Raw genomic sequence first — 25,457 nt, forward strand, 5'->3', positions numbered from 1 at the left:
AAGTTCTGTCCTAATTTGCCAAAACTGAAAGGACAATTTAGTGCAGGGAATTTCCTATCTTACAATACAATGCAGAATGGTCCTATAAGGCCCAAAATCCTTCCCCTTCCAACCAACACAAAGGAAAAAACTACATAGGCATCAAAGTAAGGGACTTCTGAAGCCCAATCCCTTCCATACCTCCAGATCTATGGAAAATGGTCTTCTGAAAGCCAAAATTCCCACAGTGCTACCTCCCTCCTCCCAACCGCCTCCCCCCCCCCCAAAAAAAAAAATAAATATATATATATATATATATATATATATTTTCCTCCTAGCTTTCCACATCCAATGTTGGCCAAATGAATATTAAGGCAAGAAAGATCTGGGTTCTTTCCTGCTCTGCTGCTGGTGATTTTAAAAATTACACTGAGCATGGTAGATTGGCAGTGAAATGAGATGCCCTAATAGAGGTTTAAAGGCACGGACAATATGAGTGGTATAGATACTGTAATATAGATTAGGAGGACACATGATAGGGTTATGTCCATTTGTAAAACATCAGATTAAAAATCATTTCTGCTTGAAGCATATGGAAGATTTTCAAGCAATTATGAGTGACCTGGATGAGCCGTGAAACACAGTAGGAACTGGAGAATAATCAATTTCCAGACTATGAGGGTTAGAGTTCGAGTCTGGATGAAGAAAACAGCCTCCTTGTTGTGTTATCAGCATGGAGATTTGGAGTAGTTTGTAAGGAGTTAAGTTTTTGAGAAGAGGGAACTAGTTTTGTGAAGTGCACAATGAGACACATGAAGCTTCATCTTTGCTGGAACATCTGCAGAACTCTTAAAATGAAAGAAACTAGAGAGTAAGGATAGAGGAACATCCCAATTCACATTGACACATATTCAAGGTGCTGGTGGGGAGATTAAGAATCAAATAATAGAGAGCAAGCTTTGCTTTCTCCTTGCTGGTAAAATAAAGATGATTCAAGGCATTCCCCTTTCCTGAAAGAAGAGATGTATACAGAGAGCACGTGAGAATGAAGCACTCTGATGGCTTTGTTGGCTAATTGGGCTGTGGATATAGGTGATAATAAAAATAACAACTATATTTTTATATACCGCCATGCCACAAACATTCTAAGCGGTTTTACAGGGGAAGAAACTATATACAGACTGACATTACAGAGAACTTTTGAAATTACATTGGTATGTTATGTTTAGTCAAGTTTATCTGGAAGTGTTTTGGAAGTACATCAAGGTTGAAGTGGGGTCAGAGAAATTTGTCAAAGAGATAAGTTTTGATTGACTTCTTAAATGTTTGGAACGAAAGTGCTTTTGAGATGAAGTTGGCTAAACATTTGTTCCATCTGCCTGCTTGGAATGATAATGTTCTATTGAGGTATCTCTTGTAGGTGCAGCCCTTTAGGGATGGAAAAGCGAACAAGTAGGTACTGCGTGTATTAGTTGTGCCTGGGAATTCGAATTGGTGAGACAGATAGGATGGGAATGAACCTGTCATGGTTTTGAAGCAAAGGCAAACAAACTTAAAAATGACCCTTGCTTCCACAGGCAGCCAGTGTAGTTTTTTGTAATATGGCCTTATATGGTCTGATTTCTTGAGGCCATAAATGAGACGGACTGCAGCATTTTGGACGATTGATGGTTTTCTTGAGCGATCCCAAGCATATAATATTGCAATAGTCTAAGGTACTTAAGATCAGGGATTGAACCAGCAGTCGAAAGGAGAAGGTAATGTTTAATGGTATGAAGCAGCAGAACACTTTTTTGTTGAGGGTGGGGGGGGGGGCAAAAGCTCCACCCTAGATCCACCCTAAACTCTACCCCAGACCCGCCCAAGCTCAGCCTAAGAACTCACCTACCTCCATAATAATAGTACTAATTGTAAATGCAATTTCTTCAATTCATTTTTCATATACAGTGGTACCTTGGTTTGCGAGCATAATTCCCTCCAGAAGCATGCTCGTAATCCAAAGTGCTCATATATCAAAGCAAAGTTCCCCCTAGGCCATAATGGCAACTCGGATGATTTGTTCCACTGACTTAATAGGTACATCTCTCCGACCCGACCCCTGACCCATATCCCTTCTTCTGTCTTCTCCCACTGCTGTCCTCCACTTTGACACCCCACCCCAGGAACCGGCTTTGCTGCTCCCACAAGGCCACCAGCGCTGCTCCCTTCTTTCACGACCGAGATTGCCTCCTCCCCCCACTGACCGGTCCTGTGCTTACCCGTGCGCCGCTGCTGAAAGTGCCTGCTTCTGGTTCTCTGCTGGTCTACTGCGGGGCATTGAGCATCTGCACATGCTCAAGGCCTTCTGGCTCTCACCCTCTCCGAGATTCTCATGCACACTCTTTTCCCTATCTCTACCCCTGCACAGTATTTCTTGGTAAATTTATGTTGAGGTTGGTTTATATTCGCATATATATGATATACAGAACAACAACAAAAAAATTTTCCATCTTTTTTTTTTTTTTGGCAATATATGGATTGTTAAGACTGATGTTTCCTTGTAAGCAACAAGTTTTGTTATTTGATGCTTCAAAAGCAGATTTCCAGTGATAGCGATAATTCTCTAAAGCAACACACGCTTTGGAGAATAATGAGAAAGCATGCAACCATGGAAGAGAGATAAAGCTGCAGCAAAGGTATATAAAGTAAAATGCCAAATGATGAGAAAAGGTGTTACCTAATACAAGTTTTAAATAGAAATATGACAAATGACCAACAAAAAATATCCCACTTACCCAACTGGTGAAAGAGTTTCCCCATTTACTACTGTGTAAAGATTTTCCAGTAATGTCTCATCCCAATAAAGGTCACAAAACTTCTCAGATATTGCACCACAAAATGTACCAAACTGAAGGCCTTTTAGGGCAAAAATATATTCACCTAATGCAAAAATAAATAGTGTAATATTAATTTCCTGTACGAGGGAGTGCTGAAAAGTTTTCAGTCCAACCAACTTCTTAAATTGAGTGTTATTTTCCCACTGTAGTTGAAAAGAGTATTATTTTACCCCCTCACCAACACCTTTTTACAAAGCCTGCTAGTGGCTGCCACTGTGGTAACTACCCTGAAGCCTATAGGGATTTAAAGGGCTTCAGGGCTTTTGCCATGTGGCTTTGTAAAAAGGGGGGGGGGAGAGTATTTTGTTAAGTGCAAATTTGCAGAAACAAAATTCTATATCTTGACATTGTTTCAGATCATTGACTGAACTTTATCCACATCATTCTCTTCTTGGTTGGTCTGAGAACTTTCAGCACCCCTTTGTAATCTATGCTAGGGGTAGACATCTGCAGTCCTTGAGGGCACAAATGAAAAAGCTTTCAGGACATCCCTAACAAGTATGCATAAGATAGATATGTAATCACATTACGTCAGGGGGGTGCTGGGGGATGTCGGGGTGGGTGAGGTATGGGTGTAGGGCTCTGTGACTCAGCTGACCCTGGCAGGGGGAATTCCTATAAACTGAGCAAGCAGGAATCCCCGAAACCGGCTTAGTTGATGGGGATTTCTCTGCCGTGATCAGACAAGGTACGTCTACAAACCTTGCTTTTGTGCGTTTTTCATGTGGACGTTTTTATGTTTGAAAATGGCCAAAAAAGATAGACGCCCTAAGAACCATAACTTATACATAGGTCATTTACAAAAATAACAGACAGACGTCTGGATGTTTTGAAAATGGACATTTTTGCTGCTGGGTTTGTGGACATCTTGCCCAAAACGTTCAACCTCAGACTTAGAAGTCCTATTGAAAATGCTCCTCTGTGTATAGATGTACCTTCTTGTCCAGTTTGTCTGTCTTGACTAGATTGTAAGCTCTTTTGAGTAGGGGCTGTCTCTTCTGTGTTTTAATGTACAGTGCTGTGTATGTCTAGTAGCACTACAGAACTGTTTAGTAGTGGTGGTAGAATAGAGCTTCTAAAATAACCACCATTGCATCTGAATATCTCTGCCATACTTAGAACTTCACAGCCCTGCGGTATATAAACTGCTATTATTATGTTATTATTATAGTGATCATTGTGCATGCTGCCCCATATATAAATTCCATTGTCTATCAATTGTGCAAAATATACATGATGTTTAAACACTGGGGCTGGTATTTTAAACAAACTCTTACTGTAGTGATTAAATACTGACTTGCATGTTACCAGGAATACAAGTCTTCAAATGCACATTTGCATGTAATTTTAAAATGTAGGCACACTCAAATGGCAATGAAATATAAATGCATGAAATATATCTCTGATTTTAAAGAGATTACATCAGCTGCCAATATTATTTTGTATTCAATTTAAAGTCTTAAAAATTATACATCAAGGTGTTTATGGCATCTTGCCAAATTATTTGGCGAATTGCCTGACATTATATACCCCACCGAGAAAGCTGAGATGTGAGAGCCATTGGTTGCTAGACACAAGGAGAGCGAATGATGTTCGCTATGTACGAGCAAGGAATTAATGTTTCTCTACAGCTGGACCACTGATGTGAAATGCATTGTCCGGAATATTACGGTTCTGCAATTCAGGAATTTGCTTAAAACCCACATTTGGTTCAGGTCTTTTTTAAAAAAACAAACATTACATCTCTCTAGTTATTATACTTTTATTGAATGAGAAGGTTTTCTCACTTTATTTACAGAGATATATAATGAGTTGAGCTGCTGTTAAAATCCTTTTATTAGAATAATATGTGGCATTGGTGAGGTTGAGATAACATGTAGTGTTGGTGAGGGTGAAATAATATGCTATGATATTAATATTTCCACGTCGGATGTATGTTACTCTTTTAAACTTTTATTTTTTTATTATGTGTGTAAAATTGTGAGCCGCCTTGGATAAAGGTGGATTAAAAATGTTTTAAATAAATAAATGTGCTTACCCATAGCAAGGTCTTCTACGCCATTCTCTAAATAACCATCAAATGCAAATTCTTCTTGGATTAGTTGCACTACTTTCTGTACATATGAGCAAATTGTCCTTTTGGGCTGCAACGCAGGCTCTAAATCTGAGTTTGCATTCATGGAAGATGATTCCTCTGGAAAAGATATAGCAATGTCCAGCCCCTCTTTACATACCTCAGCTTCTTTGCTGTTCATTTCAACATGGTTATTGGTTGCATCAAAAGATGAGCCTGCATCTAGTGATTCATTTTGTGAAATAATTATATTTGTTATGCCATTTTCTTGTCTGCCAGGTGTACTGCCAGTTATTTGTTTACATGAAGAATTATCTTTAAAACTGATGCCAGAGTTACTGTTTTGCAAAGAGCATGAAAGGAATTCAGGTAGATTACCGAGGCACTCGCATGCGCTTTCTGTGTGAAAGTGTACACTTTGCATTTTCTCTGGAAGTTTTTGCACCCCTGTCGTTGGGTCTTGTTTGAGAAGGAAATTATGAAGAGGAGGTGTATTGTGTAATGTAGAACAAACCGAGGAGCTTGAAGGTGATGCTACTGAAATAATCTCTTTTTGGTCAGACAAATGATTTGAAGCTGACGCAGAAAAGGCTGTGAATGACAGAACGTTGTTTGGAGTCTGTCTTTTCAAGGAAGAAATGAAGGAATTACTTGTTGGATTTGCAGTTGGTGTCTCCTTCTGGGGTGGTGACAGATGTGTAGCTTCAGAATGTTCTTCAACAGTATGGCTTTTCATCTCGGTCACAGATATTGATTCTTTGCTGTTCACTTGTATTTCATTGTTTACGATGTCTACAATTTGCTCAGAAGATGATATTCTAGGGGCCTCCTGTTGGTTTCTAAAAATAATAAGACATTTTGTAAGGAAGATGCCATTTAAATATACCTAAGCTTATTCAATTGTTTAACTTAGAGCAAAAATGGTACCTTCTGAAATCTGTATTTTGCATTAGAATAATAGGTTTAAAATATGTTGCTGGAGAGGTAAATGTGGTTGGAAGTGTAGAAACTTCATTTCTCAAAGAAGACTGACAAGGCACTGGTCCTTTAACAGCTGTAATTCTTTTGTTAGTAATAGGTACAAATCCTACAAGTAAATACAAAACAAAGTCAAGAAGACACTTATGGTTTACCAAATGTTACTTAAACATTCTAATTAAATAGTACCTATAGTAGGGTCCATAGATCTTTCTTTGTTGTGCGCATTTGCCAATTTTAAGGAAACACATTCTAGAAGGACTGCACTTTCATTCTCATGTGCCTGTAAAAAAATTATTCAACTCATAAATAAGAGGAAAAACACAAAAATTACTGAAAGAAAATATGTATCCCCAGAAGGCAGGATTACTGTATTTTCACGCATATAACGCACGCGCTATACATGATTTTACAAACCGAGCATAACCATGCGCGTTATATGCGTGAGCGCGTTATACAATTGTTTTCTGTCTTGCTGGCGCCCTCCTTCATCTTCCTGCAGCGTTCGCTGAAAGCCGCAGCAGCGGCTTCCATGCGCATCCTGCGGCTGGGAAGCGTTCCCTCTGACGTCGTGACGTCAGAGGAACACTTCTGGGTCAGCCGCAAGAGGCACATAGGATCCGCTGCCCGCGGCTTTCAGCGAACGAAGCAGGAAGATGGAGGAGGGCGCCAGCAAGACAGAAAACACCGCATCACAATAGAATAGGCATTACAATAGAAAACCTGGGAAACAAAATTACTTCATTGGTAATTTCCCTGCTGGCGGCATTTGCTGATAGTTAAAATAGCTCAGCTAATATTTCTTGTGAAGTCATTTTGCATACGAAGCAACAGTTAGATAAATAGGACTTAAACGCTGGCATGGATTATGAAAGTTCAATGAGGAGCATGCGCGGTATACGCGTGGGCGCGCTATACCAAAATTTTCTTACATAAATTCCTTGTTCCCGCTCGCTATACCTGTGTGCGCGTTGTACATGTGTGCGCGTTATATGCGTGAAAATACGGTAAGCCTTTGGTGGGCCTTGGGCAGACAAATACACTGGCTCCTTGCTCTGCCCCCATCACACTCCCAGACTCCAAACCTGTCCAGCATCTGCCTTTTCTCCTCCCTCCCCTTCTCCATTCAGCATCTTTTTTCTTCCCACCCCTCCTCCCCACTTCTGCCAACATCTTCATTGGAGAGAAACTCATTTAACTTTGTTCCTTGCTAGAAGCTTTTTGTCCTGAGTGGGCAGAGGGACAGAAAGCACAGAAAATGTTACAGCCCTGGTGATCATGGATGAGGCACTATGAGCTAGCTCAGAGCAAAAGCTGCCCACCTTATGCCCAATGCAACAGCTCTGGTGGTTGCTGCTTTGTGAAGTTTAATTTATGCGTGCACTTGATGATATCAGAGTGTAACAATGCTGATGGTCTTACATAGCAATGGGACTTCATCAATATGTGTATGTTGAAAAGATCACATTGCTGTGTTGGGTCGTAGATGTTGCTGCAAGTGTACGCATAAGTTACCCTACACAAAGCGGGTACCGCTGTAGTTGTTGCATCAGGGAGTACAGAATATAGCTACTGCGGAGACAATAAGGGTGACCCATTCCAAAGAGAGAAATTTATCACAACGAGTGAGACTGAAAGACAATAAGTGATATTTTTCTCATGGGCCCCAGCCGCGTCGAGTAGCTTTTCAAAACTGACATATTCAATTTTTTTTTTCTATCAATGTTTTTTTTTCTAACCATGTTGTACTCAGTCTCTGCTTTCTCCTTTCCTCTGTTGTCTCTTAACTTTAATTTCTAGTATCTACATGTCCATTTGGCATTTCTTCTTTGCCATGACCACCATTCACTTTTCCTCTGCATCCTTACCAGAAATTTTTCCCATGTGTCTCTGCCCTTACCCTCTCAGGTTGAGAATCTCTTCTATGTTTCTATTTATTTAGTTTATTTAACCATTTATATACCGCAGTTTACACATTGGTTACATACAAATTATCCTGGTCATCCTTTAGTCTATTCTTACCTTGTTCATATTCCTCAATGCCCCTATCCCCCCTCCCATGTGTCTAGCATCACCATCTGTGTCCTTATCTCCCTCCCCATTTAAAGCTTCTTCTCTTACTATTCCACCTGCATGCCTCCCCCCTCTAAAGTCAACTTCTCTCCCACTTTCTGCCCTCCCTGGGGAGTCCAGCATGTGTCCCTCTCTCATTCCTTTCCTCCTGTCACAAGCCATCCCCAAAAGTCCAGCATCTATCTGTCTTCATCCTTCCCGTCTCTAGAAACAAGTTGTTGTCTCAGAGGAGGTGGGATGCGCCAGAGGAAAGGCTTCAAGCTGGCTGTAGGCAGTGTATATTTAGCACTGCTGGCTGCAAAGTTACAAGGGGTGCTGAAAAGTTCTCAGCCCAACCAACAAAGTTGGGGCAGTCTCCATCGAGGGCTGTACACTTAGTCCAGTGATTTTCATTCCGTCGGAAAAATATGGAATGAAAAAAATGGAAAATTGCTGGACTACGTGTATAGCCCTCGATGGAGACTGCCTCAACTTTGTTGATTGGGCTGAGAACTTTTCCGTGGCCTTTCGTAAATGCCAGGAGAAAAGAAAAGACACTGAGACTAATGGGGTTATGGGTGGAGAAAGAAGCAGAGATGAACAGATGGGGATGGGGATGAATGGAAGAGGAGGGAAAGAAAAAGGGGACGCATGCTGAAATTAATGGAGTACATTAAAAAAAAAAAAACCAGGGCTGGATTAATGTATTGCACTGGGCCCCCTCTCCTTGTAAGACGCTTTTGCTTATACACCATAATTGACTATCACAACATGGAGATCATATTTGCATATTACATACCAATTTTCACAAAACTGATCTAATCTAAGCATAATACTTATTAAAGGACTGTATAAAGGCCTCATACAAAGTTAACTCATGTGAGAAGAACTGTCTGAGAATTACACAAAATCTTATGGACCGTAATCATAAATTACAAAAAGCATATTATTAAATGTAAATAATTTTATAGAAAAATATCAAAAATAGTTATCTATAAACCCAGATAACCCAAACAGGCTGCATTTGGGACACTCATGGCCTGGTTCTATAAACAGTGCCTAAGTTGGTAGGCACCTAGGAAAATGGCATCTACCACATGTCATTCAAAGTTAGGAGCTGTTTGTAGAATCGTGTCTACAAAAACAGTGGCAGCCAAATTAACTTAGGCACCGGTAGCATCTACAACTTAGACGCCGGTATATTAGGCCAGGGTTTTCTTGGCCTACAATGCTGGTGCCTAACTCAATCCATGCCCAAACTCTACCCCTAACCATCCCTACATTTTGGGTAGGCGCCTTGGTGAAGACGCCTATGTCCAAGTTGTAGGTGTCTACTGGCAAATTAATTTTTTAATTGAGTTTTTATGGCACTTTCAATTATCAGCACCAATTAACCAATTTTAAAAAATTAAGTTAGACACCTACACTGGTAGGCGTCCAGATCTAGGTGCCTACTGGACATCGATTATAGAATCAGGGTCACAAGGCCCGTCTCAAAGAAACAATTCTAAACAGACTGCTCTGAATTTTTTGGCCATTCAATGTTGGTAGGTTGAAACGCACAGATGATTGTAACTTTAGTTTAAAAATAAATAGGCCTCAAAATGATTTCAACAGACTACAATACGATGGAAATAGTAATATGCACTGTAAATTGAAAAAAGATAAATAGGTTATACCTTTTGATAGGCACATCTACTCAATTGTGACCAGACCTTGTTGCTTTTTATACCTTGCTGAAATAGATACTCTTTGCATATCTGAAAACAAAAATAAACTACCTTAAGAACAGAAAATGTCATTAACAGAGATGCAAAGTCACACTCATTTGAAAGCTTTCTCACTCTCACACTCTTTGAACCCTATTTCTTACTCATCAGAACTCCAGTACCAGTGTACTGATCTTGATCACTGCTTTCACAAGAGGGAAGCCTTAGAGTTAACTGGTCCAACCAATAGGAAAAATTCTGACCACACCTTCCTGACTACTGCTTCCTCTTGTCCTGCCCCTTTTCCCTGTACATCCTTTTATCTACTAGGAGGAAGACAATCTTCGGCTTGAAAAATTTACCCAAATTGCTCTCCATTTTGTCTATAGCCTTTCAGACACTCAAAAGATAAGTCAATATCATTTATGCTGCCTTGATTCATTTTCAACGTAATACTACACCCTGGATGTATCATCTTATCCCACTCTGTGGCCTTCAATTTCACTCCACAGTGCTTCAAGCTGACTTTTCCTTCGTCCCAGCATATACATCGGAAAAAGTTATTAGAGTCTACTTTTGAATTTCAAGGTCCCAAAGTTTGGAATGCCCTACCATTACATGTATGCCAACCTCCTTCGAACTACCATTTCAGGAAAATACTGAAGACATGTCTCTTCCCTTTGTAATTTTTCATGACTTTCAATCAATTAGGACTTTAACAAATCTTATTGTACCTGTAATGATTTTATGGATCTTATTATAAACTGCAGTGAATTCTTGCTGAAAACTGCAGATCATAAGAAACTGTATGGTATGATATAAATCTCACTCTTTGGGATGGTTCACCCTTGGCATCTTTGCATTAAACGTAAGAATATAACAATTATAGTAAGAACACAATGGACAATTTTTCAAAGGTACAAACACAGCAAGCATTTCAATTCATCCTTAATTAATCCTTAATAAATTACAACTTCACTTATACTGAGAGTTAAGATTAAAGGAAAAATTCTAATCTTTTAAAACTATGTGAAAATGTTTTTTTTTTTTTAAATGAAACATTCAGGCAAGATTCGATCCAATCTGAATTAACCCATGTTTTTAAAATAATTTGTGGGTCCTCAGTCAGCAATCCTGTGAAATTTTAATGTTATATTATTATTTTATTTAGGAGTGAATGTTATCCTATATGTTTGTTGTTGGCTGAGTTAGGTCTATTCTATCTACCAATGGAGTTCTTTTTTTATCCAGTTTTTATTTGATTGTATCATTTAAACTGTCTGGACCTGTAAAATGAACGAATGGGATAACAAGATTAATAAACCATTTTTTAGGAAGAATCACGAGTTTGGATTCTGAACAGTAATATAACACAAAAGGTGCTGTGCTTTATTCCTTTGGCTGACATCTGAGGTCTACAATTATTCTTTCTTGCTTTGCCAGAGAAAGTCCCACATAAATTCACCTCCATTGTGTGGCCAATTCATCCTGCTAGGTGATGAAAATTGTTCAGCCAATAAAAAGAATAAAACCTTTTAACAAAATTAATTATTATTTAGACATATAAACATTTATTTACCACATAGTCTAAGTCAGGGGTGTCCAACCTGCGGCCCTGTGAAATATTTTGTGCGGTCCCGGTCGAGGGCGATACAGTGTTTTCCTCTGCTGCCCCCAGGTGTTTAACGTCTTGCCGGCTCCCTCCTCTATCTTTCTGCAGCGTTTGCGCTTTTGTGCAGCCCCAGAAACATTTTTTTCGGCCAATGCGGCCCAGGGAAGCCAAAAGGTTGGACACCCCTGATCTAAGTGGTTTACATTCAGGTACTCAAGCATTTTTCCTTATCTGTCCTGGCAGGCTCACACTCTGTCTAATGTACCTGGGGCAATGGGGGATTAAGCGACTTGCCCAGGGTCACAAGGAGCAGTGTGGGATTTGAACCCATAATCTCAGGGTGTTGAGGCTGTGGCTCTAACCACTGCACCACACACAAAATATATTTAAACATCTATTAAAAAGGAAAATCAATGCAAGATGCCTCTGGACTCTAATATAAACTTCACAAGAAAAACAAGTTAATGTTTTGCATCTCATTACTATGCAAATTGCTTAACACGACTTGTGGAGAAACACCGCAGGTTATGTTAGGACCCAAAACTGATGGTAAAATAACCCCAATTCTTTGCTTGGGTTATTTTACCGTCCAGGAGTATCGTGCCACGTATAACCGCAGCCCGATGTTCCTGAGCTGCTGGGATAAAGTCTCCCCCCTAAGGTCTGAGCCCCTTCCATGTCCCAAATCCCCAAAACCTCCCTCCTCCCCAGTGGCTACCTTGATAATCCCTAGTGGTCCGGTGGGGTCCAGCTGCTACGGGTACCATTTTCTTAGAGGCAGTGGCATGGTTCCTGGATGAACCACTCCCAGACCCCACAAACCACCAGGGATTATCAAGATAGCCACCAGGGGAGTTGTGGGGTGTAGTCAGGGAAGTTCAGGGGGATTTGGGCCATGGGGGGTTGGGAGCCACGGGGGGGGGGGAGGGGTAGCTTTATCCCAGCAGCCAGGTTGCATCACTCCAGGCCACAAGAATAATGTTGCTTGTGAGGTGGCTCGCAGGCAGCATTATTGCTACAGGATGGGATTCAGCAACCTATGGTAGCAGGATATCGCAGGTTGCTGAATTCCGCGGGACATCAAGGTGTGATAAAGGATGAACCTTTACTGCATCTTGATGAATCCCTCCGTAGGTGATACAGCCAGCTACACAGTGCTGAATATTGAGCAGTATATGTTGAACTATATTAGAGGGTGAAAGTACACTTGTTATTTTTTTTTATTAGCTAAAATATAATTACCTGAAGTGCATCGGCTACAGATGGCCTTTCATTGGCATTCCTTTTTGCCATACTCAGAAGAAGTCTCTTTAGTTTCTTAGGCAATGACAGCCTATGGTCAGGTAAAAAATTATATTTTGCTGCTGTCCATAAAATAGCTGCTACACCATAAACACAGACCTGTTAAATTTAAAATGTACACACATTGAGGGGCATTTTCAAAACATACACCTAAGTCCAATTTGGATGTATGGCGCTAGATGTCCAAAGTTGGCAGTCAAAAAATGCCTATTTTCGAAAGGCAAACCATATATATTTAAAAAAAATCCTCTATCTGGATGTCCAGGCCATTGGGATGCCCAGACTGCCAGGATATCTATCTTTATACCACATTTTCGACCAAAATTTCGTCCAATCCCAAACACCCAGAACAAGACCATTTGGACATGGGAGGGGCCAGTCCTATAATGAACTGACATGGCGACAGAGCAGTGGAGCACCTTACAGGGCACTGCTGTGAACTTCAGATAAAGGGTGCCACCTACAGCCATAAGGGCTAATGGGATGGTAAAAAGGTGGGTATAGTAGGTTTTGGGGGACTCACCATAAATTATAAGGGGGTTATAATGAGATGTACATCGGGGTACCCTTTATGTGAAGTTCACAACAGTGCCCTCTAAGGTGTCTCACTGTTCTGTTGGACTTTTCCTCCAGGATCTTGTCCAAACCTTTTTTAAACCCAGATATGCTAACCGCTGTAACCACATCCTCTGGCAATGAGTTTCAGAGCTTTTTGTTAAGTGAAAATATATTTCCTCCTATTCATTATGAAAGAACTACCATGTAACTTCACTGAGTGTCCCTTAGTCTTTGTCTTTTAGAAAGAGTGAAAAAACTAATTCATGTTTACCCATTCTACACTATTCAGAATTTTGTAGATCTCCATCATATTCCCCCCTCCCTCAGCTGTCTCTTTTCTAAGCTGAAGAGCCCTAAACTCTTTAGCCTTTCTCCGTATGAGAGGAGTTCTATTCCCTTTATCATTTTGGTCACCCTTACTTCAACCTTTTCTAATTCTGCTATATCTTTTTTGATCAGAATTGCATGCAATACTCAAGCTGAGGTTGCAGGATACAGAGGAATTACAATATTCTTTGTCTTATTTTCTATCCCTTTCATTAAAATTCCTAGCATCCTGTTTGCTTTTCTGGCCACTGCTGCACACTAGGCAGACGTTTTCAGCCCATTGACTACAACAGTGCATCGCAAACTGTGTGCCCCGGAGGATTCCAGGTGTGCCCCGAGAAGCTGGCAAGGAGGAGAGGCGCCGGTGCCGGATGACTGCTTACAGGACGTCCCCTCGCAACAAGAGGCACGTCCTGTAGTCAGTCAGCTGGCACCTGCACCTCTGCTCCTTCTCCTCACCTCTTCTTCTGCAGCACACTCCACCACCACCAGTGGTAATAGGAGGCTCAGGGCATGTGCGGATGTCAATGTGATGATGTCACACATGCACATGATGTCATCTCGTCAACATCCACACATTTCCAGGTGCTCTCCAGCCGCAGCCCCGAGATTAGTGTGCCAGCAGCTTACAAAGTTTGCAACACACTGGTCTACCATGATACCTAGGTGCTTTTCTTGGGTGTCTCCAAGGACCCCTAGGTTCTTGCCCTCTCAACTTGGGAGACCTGGTACATAATTACCCCTTAAGGTCTTTGAGAGCTGTTGCATGTTAAGAATAAAGATAAACTATATGATCATGCGTAACTGGAAAAATTGGGACCGTCTTAACTTTACATTCTGGTGGGCAAATTTATGCTTGATATACAGATATGAAAAAATGATTGCAGAATCATTAGGGAATATAAAAATTTTCAAGCTATATTGGGCCCATTGACATCTTCTGTTGATCTATTGTAGATTTGATTTTTATTGATATATTATGTGCATATCCAGGGGGAGGGAGGGAGGGTGGATTTATTTTTAAATGATTCTCTGAATTCTTGTAAAATTAATGTATTGGCTTATTTATTAGTGCTTATTATCTCTTATGGATATGAAATGTATATCATAATGAGCTTTTTGAAGATTTGATTATTAAATTAAAAATTTATAATAGTTATGGGATAGGGTGGGGGGAGGGATATAGATTGATTTGTTTCATGAAAGAGTATTAAGTGATGTCTTAAATATAAAATGTATTTAATTTGTATTGCACTTATTGAAAATATTGAAAATGAATAAAGAATTAAACAAAATAATAATAATTTGCAACACAAACTTAAAAAAAAAGTCTAACAGAAAGGTACTATACCCAGCAGTATATATACAGTATAAGCATGTAAAATTCTCCCCCTCAAAATTATAGCTGCTTTGTAAAAGGAGCCCAAAATCTTTACAAAATTACCTTTTCAGTAACCAATCCTTTTTCTTCAAATTCAGGAGCCAAACAAAATGCATCGTAACATTCTAAGAAACAGAAAATATGGTATTATTCCCAACCAACATGATGGAAACAAAGACAATAGATTGTTATCTTACCTGCATCTTCAGAAATAGAATAGAGAACTTTTCCACTGAAGTCAATCATCACAGTATCCAGGCTTAAATAAACTGTAAAAAAAACAAAGAAAATACCTGCTTGTAATTATTTTTGCTTGAGCCATGTGTGCTAATAGTTGGTTTACTGATTTTTATAATCATATTGACTAGCATCACACCCTCGGCAATAGTAGCAATAAGACAATCTCTGTGATTTCATAGATTTAATATAATGCATTGATCATAACATCCCAACCAGAGATGGGATAAAAGTTATTGGGACAATATTCAGACAGATATATGTGTAGTGAGGCCATGATTTTATAAACAGCGCCTAAATTGGTAGGCGTGGTTGAAAAATGGCACCTACCGCATGTCAATCATATTAGGGCAAAAAAACAACCACAAAGGTGACCAATGGTGTTCAGTCTCTTTTCATTGTGATTGACTCGACACGATCGTGTTTCGGCCCACAAGGGGCCTGCCTCAGGAGTCTTGTAGTTACATAGAAACATAGAAAATGATGGCAGAAAAGGGCCACGGCTCATCTAGTCTGCCCACACTAATGGCCCACCCCCTAACTACCTCCATGAAGAGATCCCACATGCCAATCCCATCTTTTCTTAAAATCTGGCATGCTGCTGACCTCAATTACCTGTTGTGGAAGATTATTCCAGCGGTCAACCACCCTTTCGGTGAAGAAATATTTTCTGGTGTCGCCATGAAATTTCCCACCCCTGATTTTCAACGGATGCCCTCTTGTTGCCGTGGGTCCTTTAAGGAAAAAGAGATCCTCTTCCACCTCGATACGGCCCGTGACATATTTGAACGTCTCGATCATGTCTCCCCTCTCTCTGCGTTCCTTGAGTGAGTACAGCTGCAACTTACCCAGTCGTTCCTCATACGGGAAAGACAAAATCACAATGTTCTTTTACTCATCATGGAAAGTACTACTCCGTATAAAGCCTGCATATGCGGCTGAACTGCTGGCTTGAAGAACCAATGTGCGCTGCTGTCCGTGCCAAGGCAGATTCTCCTGTTTGTATTCCAATCATATTAGGGCGCCATTTATAAAATTGCATCTAACAGCACCTATTTAGGTGTCGTTAGGCATCATAATGTTAGGCCAGGGTTTTCCTGATCTACCAGCACCTAATACAGACGCCTAATGATGCCTAAGTCATTCCACGCTCAAAACCTGCACCTGCTGTGCCCCCTTTTCACGTAGATGCTGTGTCGATTTCCATGCAGAACGTTAATCATTTTTCAAACACTTTTTCATTGATTTGTAATGGCGTTTTCAATTATCAAACTGATATGTTCCACAACAAAAAAGGAAAACACAACCCCACGTGTAACAATACAGAAACCAAAGAAAGTGGGGAAGGGACAACGTACGTCAGCCTCGAGAACTATCAATTTATTAAAGACATATAAACTATTAAAACATATATGCAAAAATAATGTAAGACAATTAGAGCGTCTCTAATCCTTTTTTTTTGCTGGACCATACAGAGCCAGATTTATAATGCCGGGGGTGATTTTTAGGCCTATGAGGTCTAGCCTGAACACCTTAAATCCCATCTGTGGATGGTGGGAGTGATTTATTGATACTATTGGATTTTCACTATATCTGTGTTATTTTATGCTACTATTGATGAGCCATATTTCTTTGGCCAGACTATATATATTCCGCAAGAGTTGCCATACTCATGTTACTCCTCTCCTCAAATCACTTCATTGGCTCCCCATCCATTTCTGAATACAGTTCAAACTCCTCATTCTGACTTACAAGTGTATTCACTTGGCAGCACCTCTATATCTATCCTCGCTTATCTCCCCATATGCTCCCTTTCATGAACTCTGTTCATTGGGTAAACCCCTCCTATCTATACCCTTCTCCCCCACTGCCAACTCCAGTCTCCGTCCCTTCTATCTTGCTGTGCCGTATGCTTGGAACAGACTGCCTGAGTCATCACATCAAGCTCCATCTGTAGCATTATTCAAATCCAAGCTAAAAGCTCACTTTCTCAAGGCTGCTTTTAACTCCAAACTGCCACTCACCGTATGCTACCTATGTCTATCTTACCATTCTCTCTGTGAGAAACTCCCCAATCACTATATGTCCTGTTGTCTGTCTAAATTAGATTGTAAGCTCTTCTAAGCAGGGATCATCTATTACATGTTAAGTGCTGCATACTAGAGAATGACACGGGGAAAAAAAATTGTCCCCATCTCTGCCCCGTCCCCGCGAGCTCAGTCCTCGCCCCGTTCCCGCAAACCATCTGATCCCATTTGCACAAGCCTCAAATAGTTTTATACTGAACTTATTTCATCTATATATATAAAATCGGAGGTATGTATGTGTGTATGTGCCGCGATCAAGCAAAAACGGCTTGACCGATTTGAACGAAACTTGGTATGCAAATCCCTCACTACCTGGGATGATATGTTCTGGGGGTCTCGCGGCCCACCTGCACACGTGGGCGGAGCTACAAAAATAAAATCAGATTTCACCCATTCATGTCAATGGAAAAAATGTAAAAAGCTGCCATTCTCACAGTAATTCAAAAACGGCTTGACCGATTTGAACGAAACTTGGTATGCAGATCCCTCACTACCTGGGGTGATATGTTCTGGGGGTCTCGTGGCCCACCTGCACACATGGGCGGAGCTACAAACAGATAATCAGATTTCACCCATTCATGTCAATGGAAAAAATGTAAAAAGCTGCCATTCTCACAGTAATTCAAAAACGGCTTGATCGATTTGAACGAAACTTGGTATGCAGATCCCTCACTACCTGGGGTGGTATGTTCTGGGGGTCTCACGGCCCACAACTCTATGTTGCTTGCTCAAGGGTGGGTTCACCCAAGAATTTATATGTTTTTGCTCCAGGAGGTGAAACTAAAAATGTTGTTTATAATCACGTTTTGCGTTAGTTGTATTGTATTCATTTTGTCAAATATTTCACATTATAATTTGAATATTGTACTTTTTATTAAGCTGTAAAAAAATAATTTCATTCACCACTATAAAGTATCTTTATTTGAATCCATTTACAGTGTTATTGCTATAATTAAATACCCGTGCAACGCCGGGGCATCAGCTAGTTAAAGTATAAAAAGAAACAATATTCTGTATAATTGTCATTTTATAAATCAAAGTTCTGGCTGCCAAACTAGAAGAAGAGATCTTCAGTTAGCAGGGCTTTGTTTATAAATGTTTATCAACACAACTAATATACTACTTTATCCTTCCATCTCTCCCTCCACCCCCCGTCCCCACACCATTGGTCTGTCACCCATCTTCTTCCCTCCGCTCCCCCATAGTCTGGCATCTCCGTCTTCTTTTGTTCCATCTTTACTTCCCTTCCCCAGGTGATTTTTAGTATCTCTCTCCTCCTTTCGTCCCCTCAGATCTGGTATCTGTCTCTCCAATCCAGCATGTGCCCTTTTTCCTTTATCTCCTCCTTTCATCCAGTATGTGCTCCCCCTCTCTCCCCTCCACACTTTCCTTCAGCATCTTCTCCCCTCTCTCTCCTATCCACTAACATGCAGCGTATGCTCTTCCTTCCCTCCCCCTCTCTCCCCACTTCCCTTAAGTGCTCTTTGTGCTGTCCAGCAGCCCTTCCCTTCCTCCCGATCGCCATGGTCCGGGTAGCTCCTTCCTCCCTTCCCCTCATCTTCGCTGACGATTTTAATTTTTTTTTTCTTCGAGCTGCCCGAGGTTTTCTTTTATTTAATATCTTTTTATTAGCAAAATAGAATGCAACACAAATCACAAGAATGGTGCTGAAAACAAATCCACAAAACATTGGAGAATACCAACTACATCAAGATCATATAGTCAGAAATTGAAAAAAAACCCAACCCAGTGGATCTGATACAGCACCAAAAACATAAAAGAAGAAATACAATAGCAGAATCACATTACCTTAAGCCAGATTTTTGTTTGAGTACCAATCCCACTACACAAACAAAACCTGGAAAAAGAAATAAATCCTCGCCCCATCCCGATCCTCCCATCTCACTGTGTTCCCTCTCCACCACCACATCTAACATTTCTCTCTCTCATCTATCCCCCAGGCATTTTTACCTCACTCCTCTCCCACCTTTATGTCCAATAATTCTCTCTCCCTCCCTATACCCAACAATCCTCTTTCTTCATTTCTCCACATGCACCATCTCTCTTTACCGCACACTCAGACACCCATGCTCAACAATCCTCCCTTTCTATTCCCTCTCCCACCTCAGTATCTCTTTCCCTCACTTCCTCCATTCTTACATCCTATGTTCCAAGTTCATGCTCCCCACCCTCTCTCCATTCTGTGTCCCAAGTTCATGCTCCCCTCCCAAGGGTGTAGACCCATTTTGGCTAGCACCCTCCTCCAGCTGCTTTTCGGCCGCACTTGTTTCATCCTCAAATACATGCAGAGAAAAAGAACACAAAAAGCTAGCAAGCTACAACAGAACGAGCCAGATCCTAGGGTACCAGCTAGCGCAGCAGCACTAGCAGGAATCCAGAGGAAAAGAACTCCAAAGGGAGGGGTAGGCACTAGAGCAACACTCGACAAACCATGCAGCCGCTATACTTTTCATCAAGTTACGTGAGGCTGCCCTAAACTTCTCCTCTGACACAACTTCCTGTTTCCGGTTGCATCAAAGGAGAAGTATTAAGCAGTTGTGCGCAACTTGTTGAAAGGCTTGGGCAGCGCCTCAGAGAGAAGAAAAATGAAACTTGCTAGCAAAGGTGAGGGGAAGAGAGGGAGGGAGATGCCTGAACGGCGGCGATCGGGAGGGGGATGCTGGACCTTGCGATCGGTGACCATGCGTGTTCCTTCACTTGACTTCGGAGACAAGGCTATTCACTGCTCCACGGGGCGGTGAATGGCCTTGTCCCCATACCCGCGGCGACTACTTATTTTTTCTTTCCATTTCGGCAGGCTAGCCGCAGGTAACAGCCACCTTGTCATTCTCTACTGCGTACACCTTTCAGCGCTTTAGAAATGATAAATAGTAGTAGTAAGATTGATTCCCAGAAAACACTGAACAAGCCACAGCAACTCAGATTACAGCAGGAAGAAAAACCAGCCTGAAGAACGCCAAAAGGAATTCAACAAGAAGCAGATGGAGGAACCTGAGAGATCCTCCAAAATTATAAATAAAACATAATCTGAAAAAATATATATTGTCTCCAAAAAGAAAAAAACACAGACATCCAAAAATACTATAACAATTTTCAATAATTCCTAAAATATTTTTTTCATAAATAACAATAAAACATTGTGTTTTCAATCGCTAAGAACAGGCATGTTCCTGGAGTCCTGCAGAGCTTGCTTGTCCCTCACTATTGAAAACGTGAAAGTGAATCAGCTCCCTTCAGTGGCAGGCGTGTAGGGGAGGAGTTTGGTTTAGCCATGCAAGCAAAAATGGAATTCCATTGTCCCAGTATTGTTAGTTTGGTATTTATGAAGATTAAAAAAAAAAAAAAAAAAAATCAAAACAGTACATACATTACCTGGATAATTTATACATGTCTGCAGAGCATGTAAACATTCATGACATAAAGCCCACAGTTCAAATTCTTTTAATGGCCTACCATACTGTGACAAAAGATCTTTCAGAGAGATCCACTAAAATTTAAACAAAAAGAGAAAGAGGAAGTTAAGAAGCATGCGACTCTATGAACAATATAAATGCACTCAACTGTTACCTTATAATAGACGAAGCAATTACTCCATTATAACACTGACAGGGTTAAATTCCTCCCCTACTGCTCACTAGTTATATTTTAACTCGACCTGAAAAGGTGGCACTAGGGGATCAGTCAATACTATTTTTCAAGATGGCACCTCTCTCCTTAAGGAATCATTGCTCTAGGTATAATTGAGGTTAGGATTACCAGCCGTCCAGATTTCCCCGCACATGTCCTCCTTTTCGAGGACATGTCTGGGGGTCTGGACGGCTTTTAAAAAACCCAGCACAATGTTTCTAAAATGACGTCCTAAATCATCTTCCTCTTTAAAAATGGTGATGAAGAACAATGTTACATTGTGATTTTGAGCCAATCAGAGCCTTAGGCCCCTCCCACTGCATCTCAAGATGCAATGGGAGGGGGAAGGCCCATCATTCTAAGCACACGCCCCTATGGGTAGGAGGGAGTGGGCTTCCCTCCTGCCGATTTGTCATCCGAAGGTGCGGGGAGGAGGGGAGGTTGTCGGGGGATGTAGGGAGATATCAGGTAGATGTGGGGAGATGTCAGAGGATGTCTTATTTGGGCCGTGGGAGGGGGGTTGTATCCATTAGGGGAGTAAGGGAGCGTCATGCATTAAACCCTGCAGGGGTCTTCTAGTCAGTTTGGGCACCTTTGGGGAACTTAGATGCAACTAAAATAGATCTAACTCCCTGCGTCTAAGTTCTGCCTGGCAAAGTCCATGTTTTGACAAATAACTTGCATCAGGGGTCAAATGTTGAAAACTTTGTTAAATAACTCGATACAAAAGAACATCCAATTGTGAATTACCATAGCAGTAAATGTATGGAATTAAGAAAGCTTTTAATTATACAACCCCTGATGCAGGTAATGATCAGGTCTTCTAATAAAGCTTTTGTTTCTTATACAGGCAGTCTCCAAATTACGGATGTCCAAATTACGTCAGACTCTTAGTTATGAACGGGGGTCCTGCTTGTCCCTTCCTTGTCCCTATGTGTCCCTCTTCCTCCTTCCCTCTCTCCATTCTGCATCCCAAGTTAGTGCCCCCATCCTGTGGGTATGTACCTGTGCTATGCCAGGCTCCCTCCTCCTGCTGCCTTCCAGCTGCACTTGTTTCTCTTTGCAAAGCTGCAGGCAGCGGCTCCTACACACAGCCCGCGACTGACCTAGAATCCTTCCCTCTGACATCAGAGGAAACTCCTTCTGATGTCAAAGGGAAGGCTTCCAGGTCTGCCGCGTGCCACATGTAGGAGCCACTGCCCGAGGCCTTGCGAAGAGAAATAAGTGCGGCTGGAAGGTAGTTGGAGGAGGGTGCTAGCCAAAATAGGTATACACACATGGGAGGGGGGCACAAACTTGGGACACAGAATGGAGGGAGGGTGGAGAGCATGAACTTGGGACATAGGATGTAAGAATGGAGGGAGTGAGGGAAAGAGATGCTGAGGGGGGGAGGGAATAGAAAGGGAGAATTGTTGAACATGGGTGTCTGAGTGTGTGGAAAAGAGAGATGGTGCATGTGGAGAAATGAAGAAAGAGGATTGTTGGGCATAGGGAGGGAGAGAGATTATTGGACACAGAAGTGGGAGAGGAGTGAGGTAGAAATGCCTGTGGGAGAGATGAGAGAAATGCTAGATGTGGTGGTGGAGAGGGAACAATGAGATGGATGCAAAGGGATGCAAGAGGGGCCTGAAGGAGGTGAAAAAGGTGGGAAGAATACTAGGATCAGACTTTGGGAGGGAAAAAGAAAGTTTTCCACTACTCTATTTTCAGAGGGAAAGCTTCCGGGTCAGCCGTGGGCAACGTGTAGGAAATGTTGCCCGCAGCTTTGTGAAAAGAAACAAGTGTATAAGTGTAAACATCCTATCTTTCCTTTCTATTTAAGCTACAGTACTTTATTTTGAAGACTGTTTTTTTAATGCTTTAAATAGACTGTACACACAGATTCTCACATGATCTGAGTTACATCCAAATTCAATTTAAGAATGGTTTTAAAAATGAAACTTGTTCTTAACCCGGGGACTGCCTGTATTCCCATCCAGACTCACTTCACTTTATCATTTCTGCTGTTTGATTTGTGCTGTTGATTCCCTCTGACTTGTCTTTTTTGTTATTTACAACAAGGAACAGGATTAGTAGACTTTTCCTAATGAATACTTTGTTCAAGCCAAGGCACAAGTGAGCATTTCTGAGCAAGCAGTCTTTGGACATTAGATTCTTGGCTTACGTATGTAGAATTAACATATAAGTTCAACATAGGTCAACTAGAAAAGTGAATGTAAAGAAGGTATATTTGCTACCTGTTCATGATCATTTATGAGTTCAGATTCTCTGGTTCCATCAAAAAAATTTTTAGCACCACTTCTACTCAGCCCAGAACTGGATAGCTTTGAAGAATTACTTAGAGATGCTTTGCATTCCTTTCCTTTACTATTAGTTTTTAATAATGAAGACTCACAGTTATTTTGAGATAGATAATCCCCTTTCAAAAATATGGATGTCTGGGCACAGTCTCCCGGAGAAGTACAATCTTTTCCTAACACCTCTGTCCCAGCTAATAAATGATCTGGGCCTTTGCATGTTACCCGAACAAGGGGAGTTTCAGGGAAAGCAAGGGAAAACGCATCCATACCACAGTCAGAACAAAACTCTGGTCTTCTTTTTGGAACAGATGGAACTTTTTCTGTGACCAGGCAAAGTTTGGGTTGACTTTCTGTCTGGAAACAACTATTGTCGAAGTCATCATCGTTGCTACCATCCAGTAAAGGTAAATCTGATGCAGATGGCCAACCCTTTTTAGTGAGCTTTCCTTTATCTGATGCAAAGACGGAAGTCAAACTACTGCCTTCTTCTGTATATTTTCTAGAATTCTTTGGAAAGGACTGTGGCTTACTGATAAGACTTTTCCTTGGGAGCCTGTCACAGTCATGGTCACATGGTCCTGTTTCCAAAACACAGTCATTATGATTTTGAAGAAATGATGCCATTTGTTTCTCATCACAATAATTTGTAAACTTTGAATGCTGTGGAATTCTTTCATTACACATTTTAATTGCAATTTCATTTAAACCGTATTTACGCTTCCCATCATCCAGGGGCAGCCTGTTCACACAGCCAATCAAGCAAGATTTGGATGCATAATCTTCAGCAGCAAAAGGAATACTCCCTATTTTTTCATCTGTCCATGATTTAACTCCTGTGGAAGCTTGATACTCTCTTCCTTTCCATGTGTTTTCACATTCATCTACTTGAAGAAATATACACACCAATAAATCAACATAATTATCTGTTATTTGCATGTAATTATGCTGTCAGTTTTATTTTAAAATGGAATATTACTGTAATCACTTTTTAAAATAATGAATGCACAATTCTATGGAAAATAATGCAGCAGGAGTATGTCCTAATTACTAAAGGATCCTTTTACTAAGCTACTACTGCTACTACTTATCACTTACACAGCGCTGAAATGTGTATGCAGCGCTGTACATTTTGACATTTATAGACGGTCCCTGCTCAGAAGAGCTTAAAATTTAACTTGGACAGACAGACATGACATAGGGCCAGTTTTATGAAGCCGCGCTAACGGCTGCACTGCGATAATGGCCCCAAAGCCCATAGAGATTTAAAGGTTTTCGGGGCCGCTGCCGCGCAGCAGCCTCTAGCGCAGCTTCGTAAAACAGGGGATAGAGAGTAGGGGATGCAGATGTGTTTACCGCAGCTTAATAGGGCTTATTGTGGGATACAGTCAGGTGTCATGCAGTAAGTTCCAAATCTACATTTGCAAACTGAGCACTAAAAAATATTTTTTTATTTTTCCATGGAGGGGGTGTGTCCGGGGGGCAGAGAGTGGACATTTTTGCACTAATCAGTTAGCATAGCTGTATTACCGCATTCTAATTAGCGTAGGATTAGCACGTAAGCTCTTACCATCGACAAAACAGTTGTCAGTAAGGGCTCAGATTTTTAAAGTGGCCATCCACTAATGGCAATTTTAGCACATGGCCATTAATAAAAAAAAAAAGGAAAATCAACCATTTTCTGACTGCGGTAAAAATGGCATTAGATGCGAGAACAATATGCATAAGGGCGAATTAAGGCCACTTTCTACGGCAGCTTAGTAAAAGGAACCCTTAAACCACCTTGGCCCATATTCTATAAAAGGCGCCTTAAGTTAGGCACTTAAGTGGAAAACGTCATTTAAAAAAAGAATGATTATATTTAATAAAGAAATATAGCGCCCACTGATACCTAAAAAAAGGGTTCTACATTGTAGCTACTGAGACGCTTTACAATGTCTAACACGACCGTAGGTGTGGCTAACGCCAGAAGTGGCATTAGGCATCATAAAGTGCCTCTGTAGCCACGATTCACGTGAAAAGCAGGCGCCGGAAACATAGGCCTTGAAAACCCTGGCCTACATTTCCAGTGCCTACCTTTCGCGAAGCCACAATTCTAAATACGGCGTCATTGCGCGATTGACACGTGGCTGGTGGCCTTTTTTTAGGCAGCCGCCACTGACAGTGCTGCTTATAGAATCTGGGCTCTTGTCTCCCATTACTGAATGGCCAGACAAATAATTAAATGCATTCAAACATATATTTTCCAGACTTCGACAGTACCGTTACTCTTTTTCTGAACTTTATTATGGCATGTACTGTAATACAAAAACATACAGCAATAAACAAATGAATGAACCT

At 41.1% G+C, this 25,457-nt stretch overlaps 1 protein-coding gene across 14 annotated transcripts in view; it reads right to left on the reverse strand.

Moving 5' to 3' along the window:
* KNDC1 (kinase non-catalytic C-lobe domain containing 1) overlaps nt 1-25,457 on the reverse strand; it is a 116,293-nt gene that overhangs the window by 56,834 nt on the left and 34,002 nt on the right. For 8 of the 14 annotated variants that reach the window (XM_033941854.1, XM_033941852.1, XM_033941853.1 and 5 more), the window contains 10 exons: nt 23,058-24,004; nt 20,566-20,680; nt 15,046-15,117; nt 14,912-14,973; nt 12,523-12,681; nt 9,639-9,719; nt 6,097-6,190; nt 5,857-6,016; nt 4,894-5,768; nt 2,754-2,898 (listed from right to left, as the gene is read on the reverse strand). In XM_033941854.1, the coding sequence (XP_033797745.1) occupies nt 2,754-2,898; nt 4,894-5,768; nt 5,857-6,016; nt 6,097-6,190; nt 9,639-9,719; nt 12,523-12,681; nt 14,912-14,973; nt 15,046-15,117; nt 20,566-20,680; nt 23,058-24,004 (2,710 nt within the window). Of the gene's footprint in view, nt 1-2,753; nt 2,899-4,893; nt 5,769-5,856; nt 6,017-6,096; nt 6,191-9,638; nt 9,720-12,522; nt 12,682-14,911; nt 14,974-15,045; nt 15,118-20,565; nt 20,681-23,057; nt 24,005-25,457 lie in introns of those variants that run through there. The other 6 variants (XM_033941856.1, XM_033941851.1, XM_033941860.1 and 3 more) reach the window with 3 other exon arrangements.

This window comes from Geotrypetes seraphini, chromosome 4 (genome assembly GCF_902459505.1).
Source record: "Geotrypetes seraphini chromosome 4, aGeoSer1.1, whole genome shotgun sequence".
Classification (NCBI taxonomy): domain Eukaryota; kingdom Metazoa; phylum Chordata; class Amphibia; order Gymnophiona; family Dermophiidae; genus Geotrypetes; species Geotrypetes seraphini.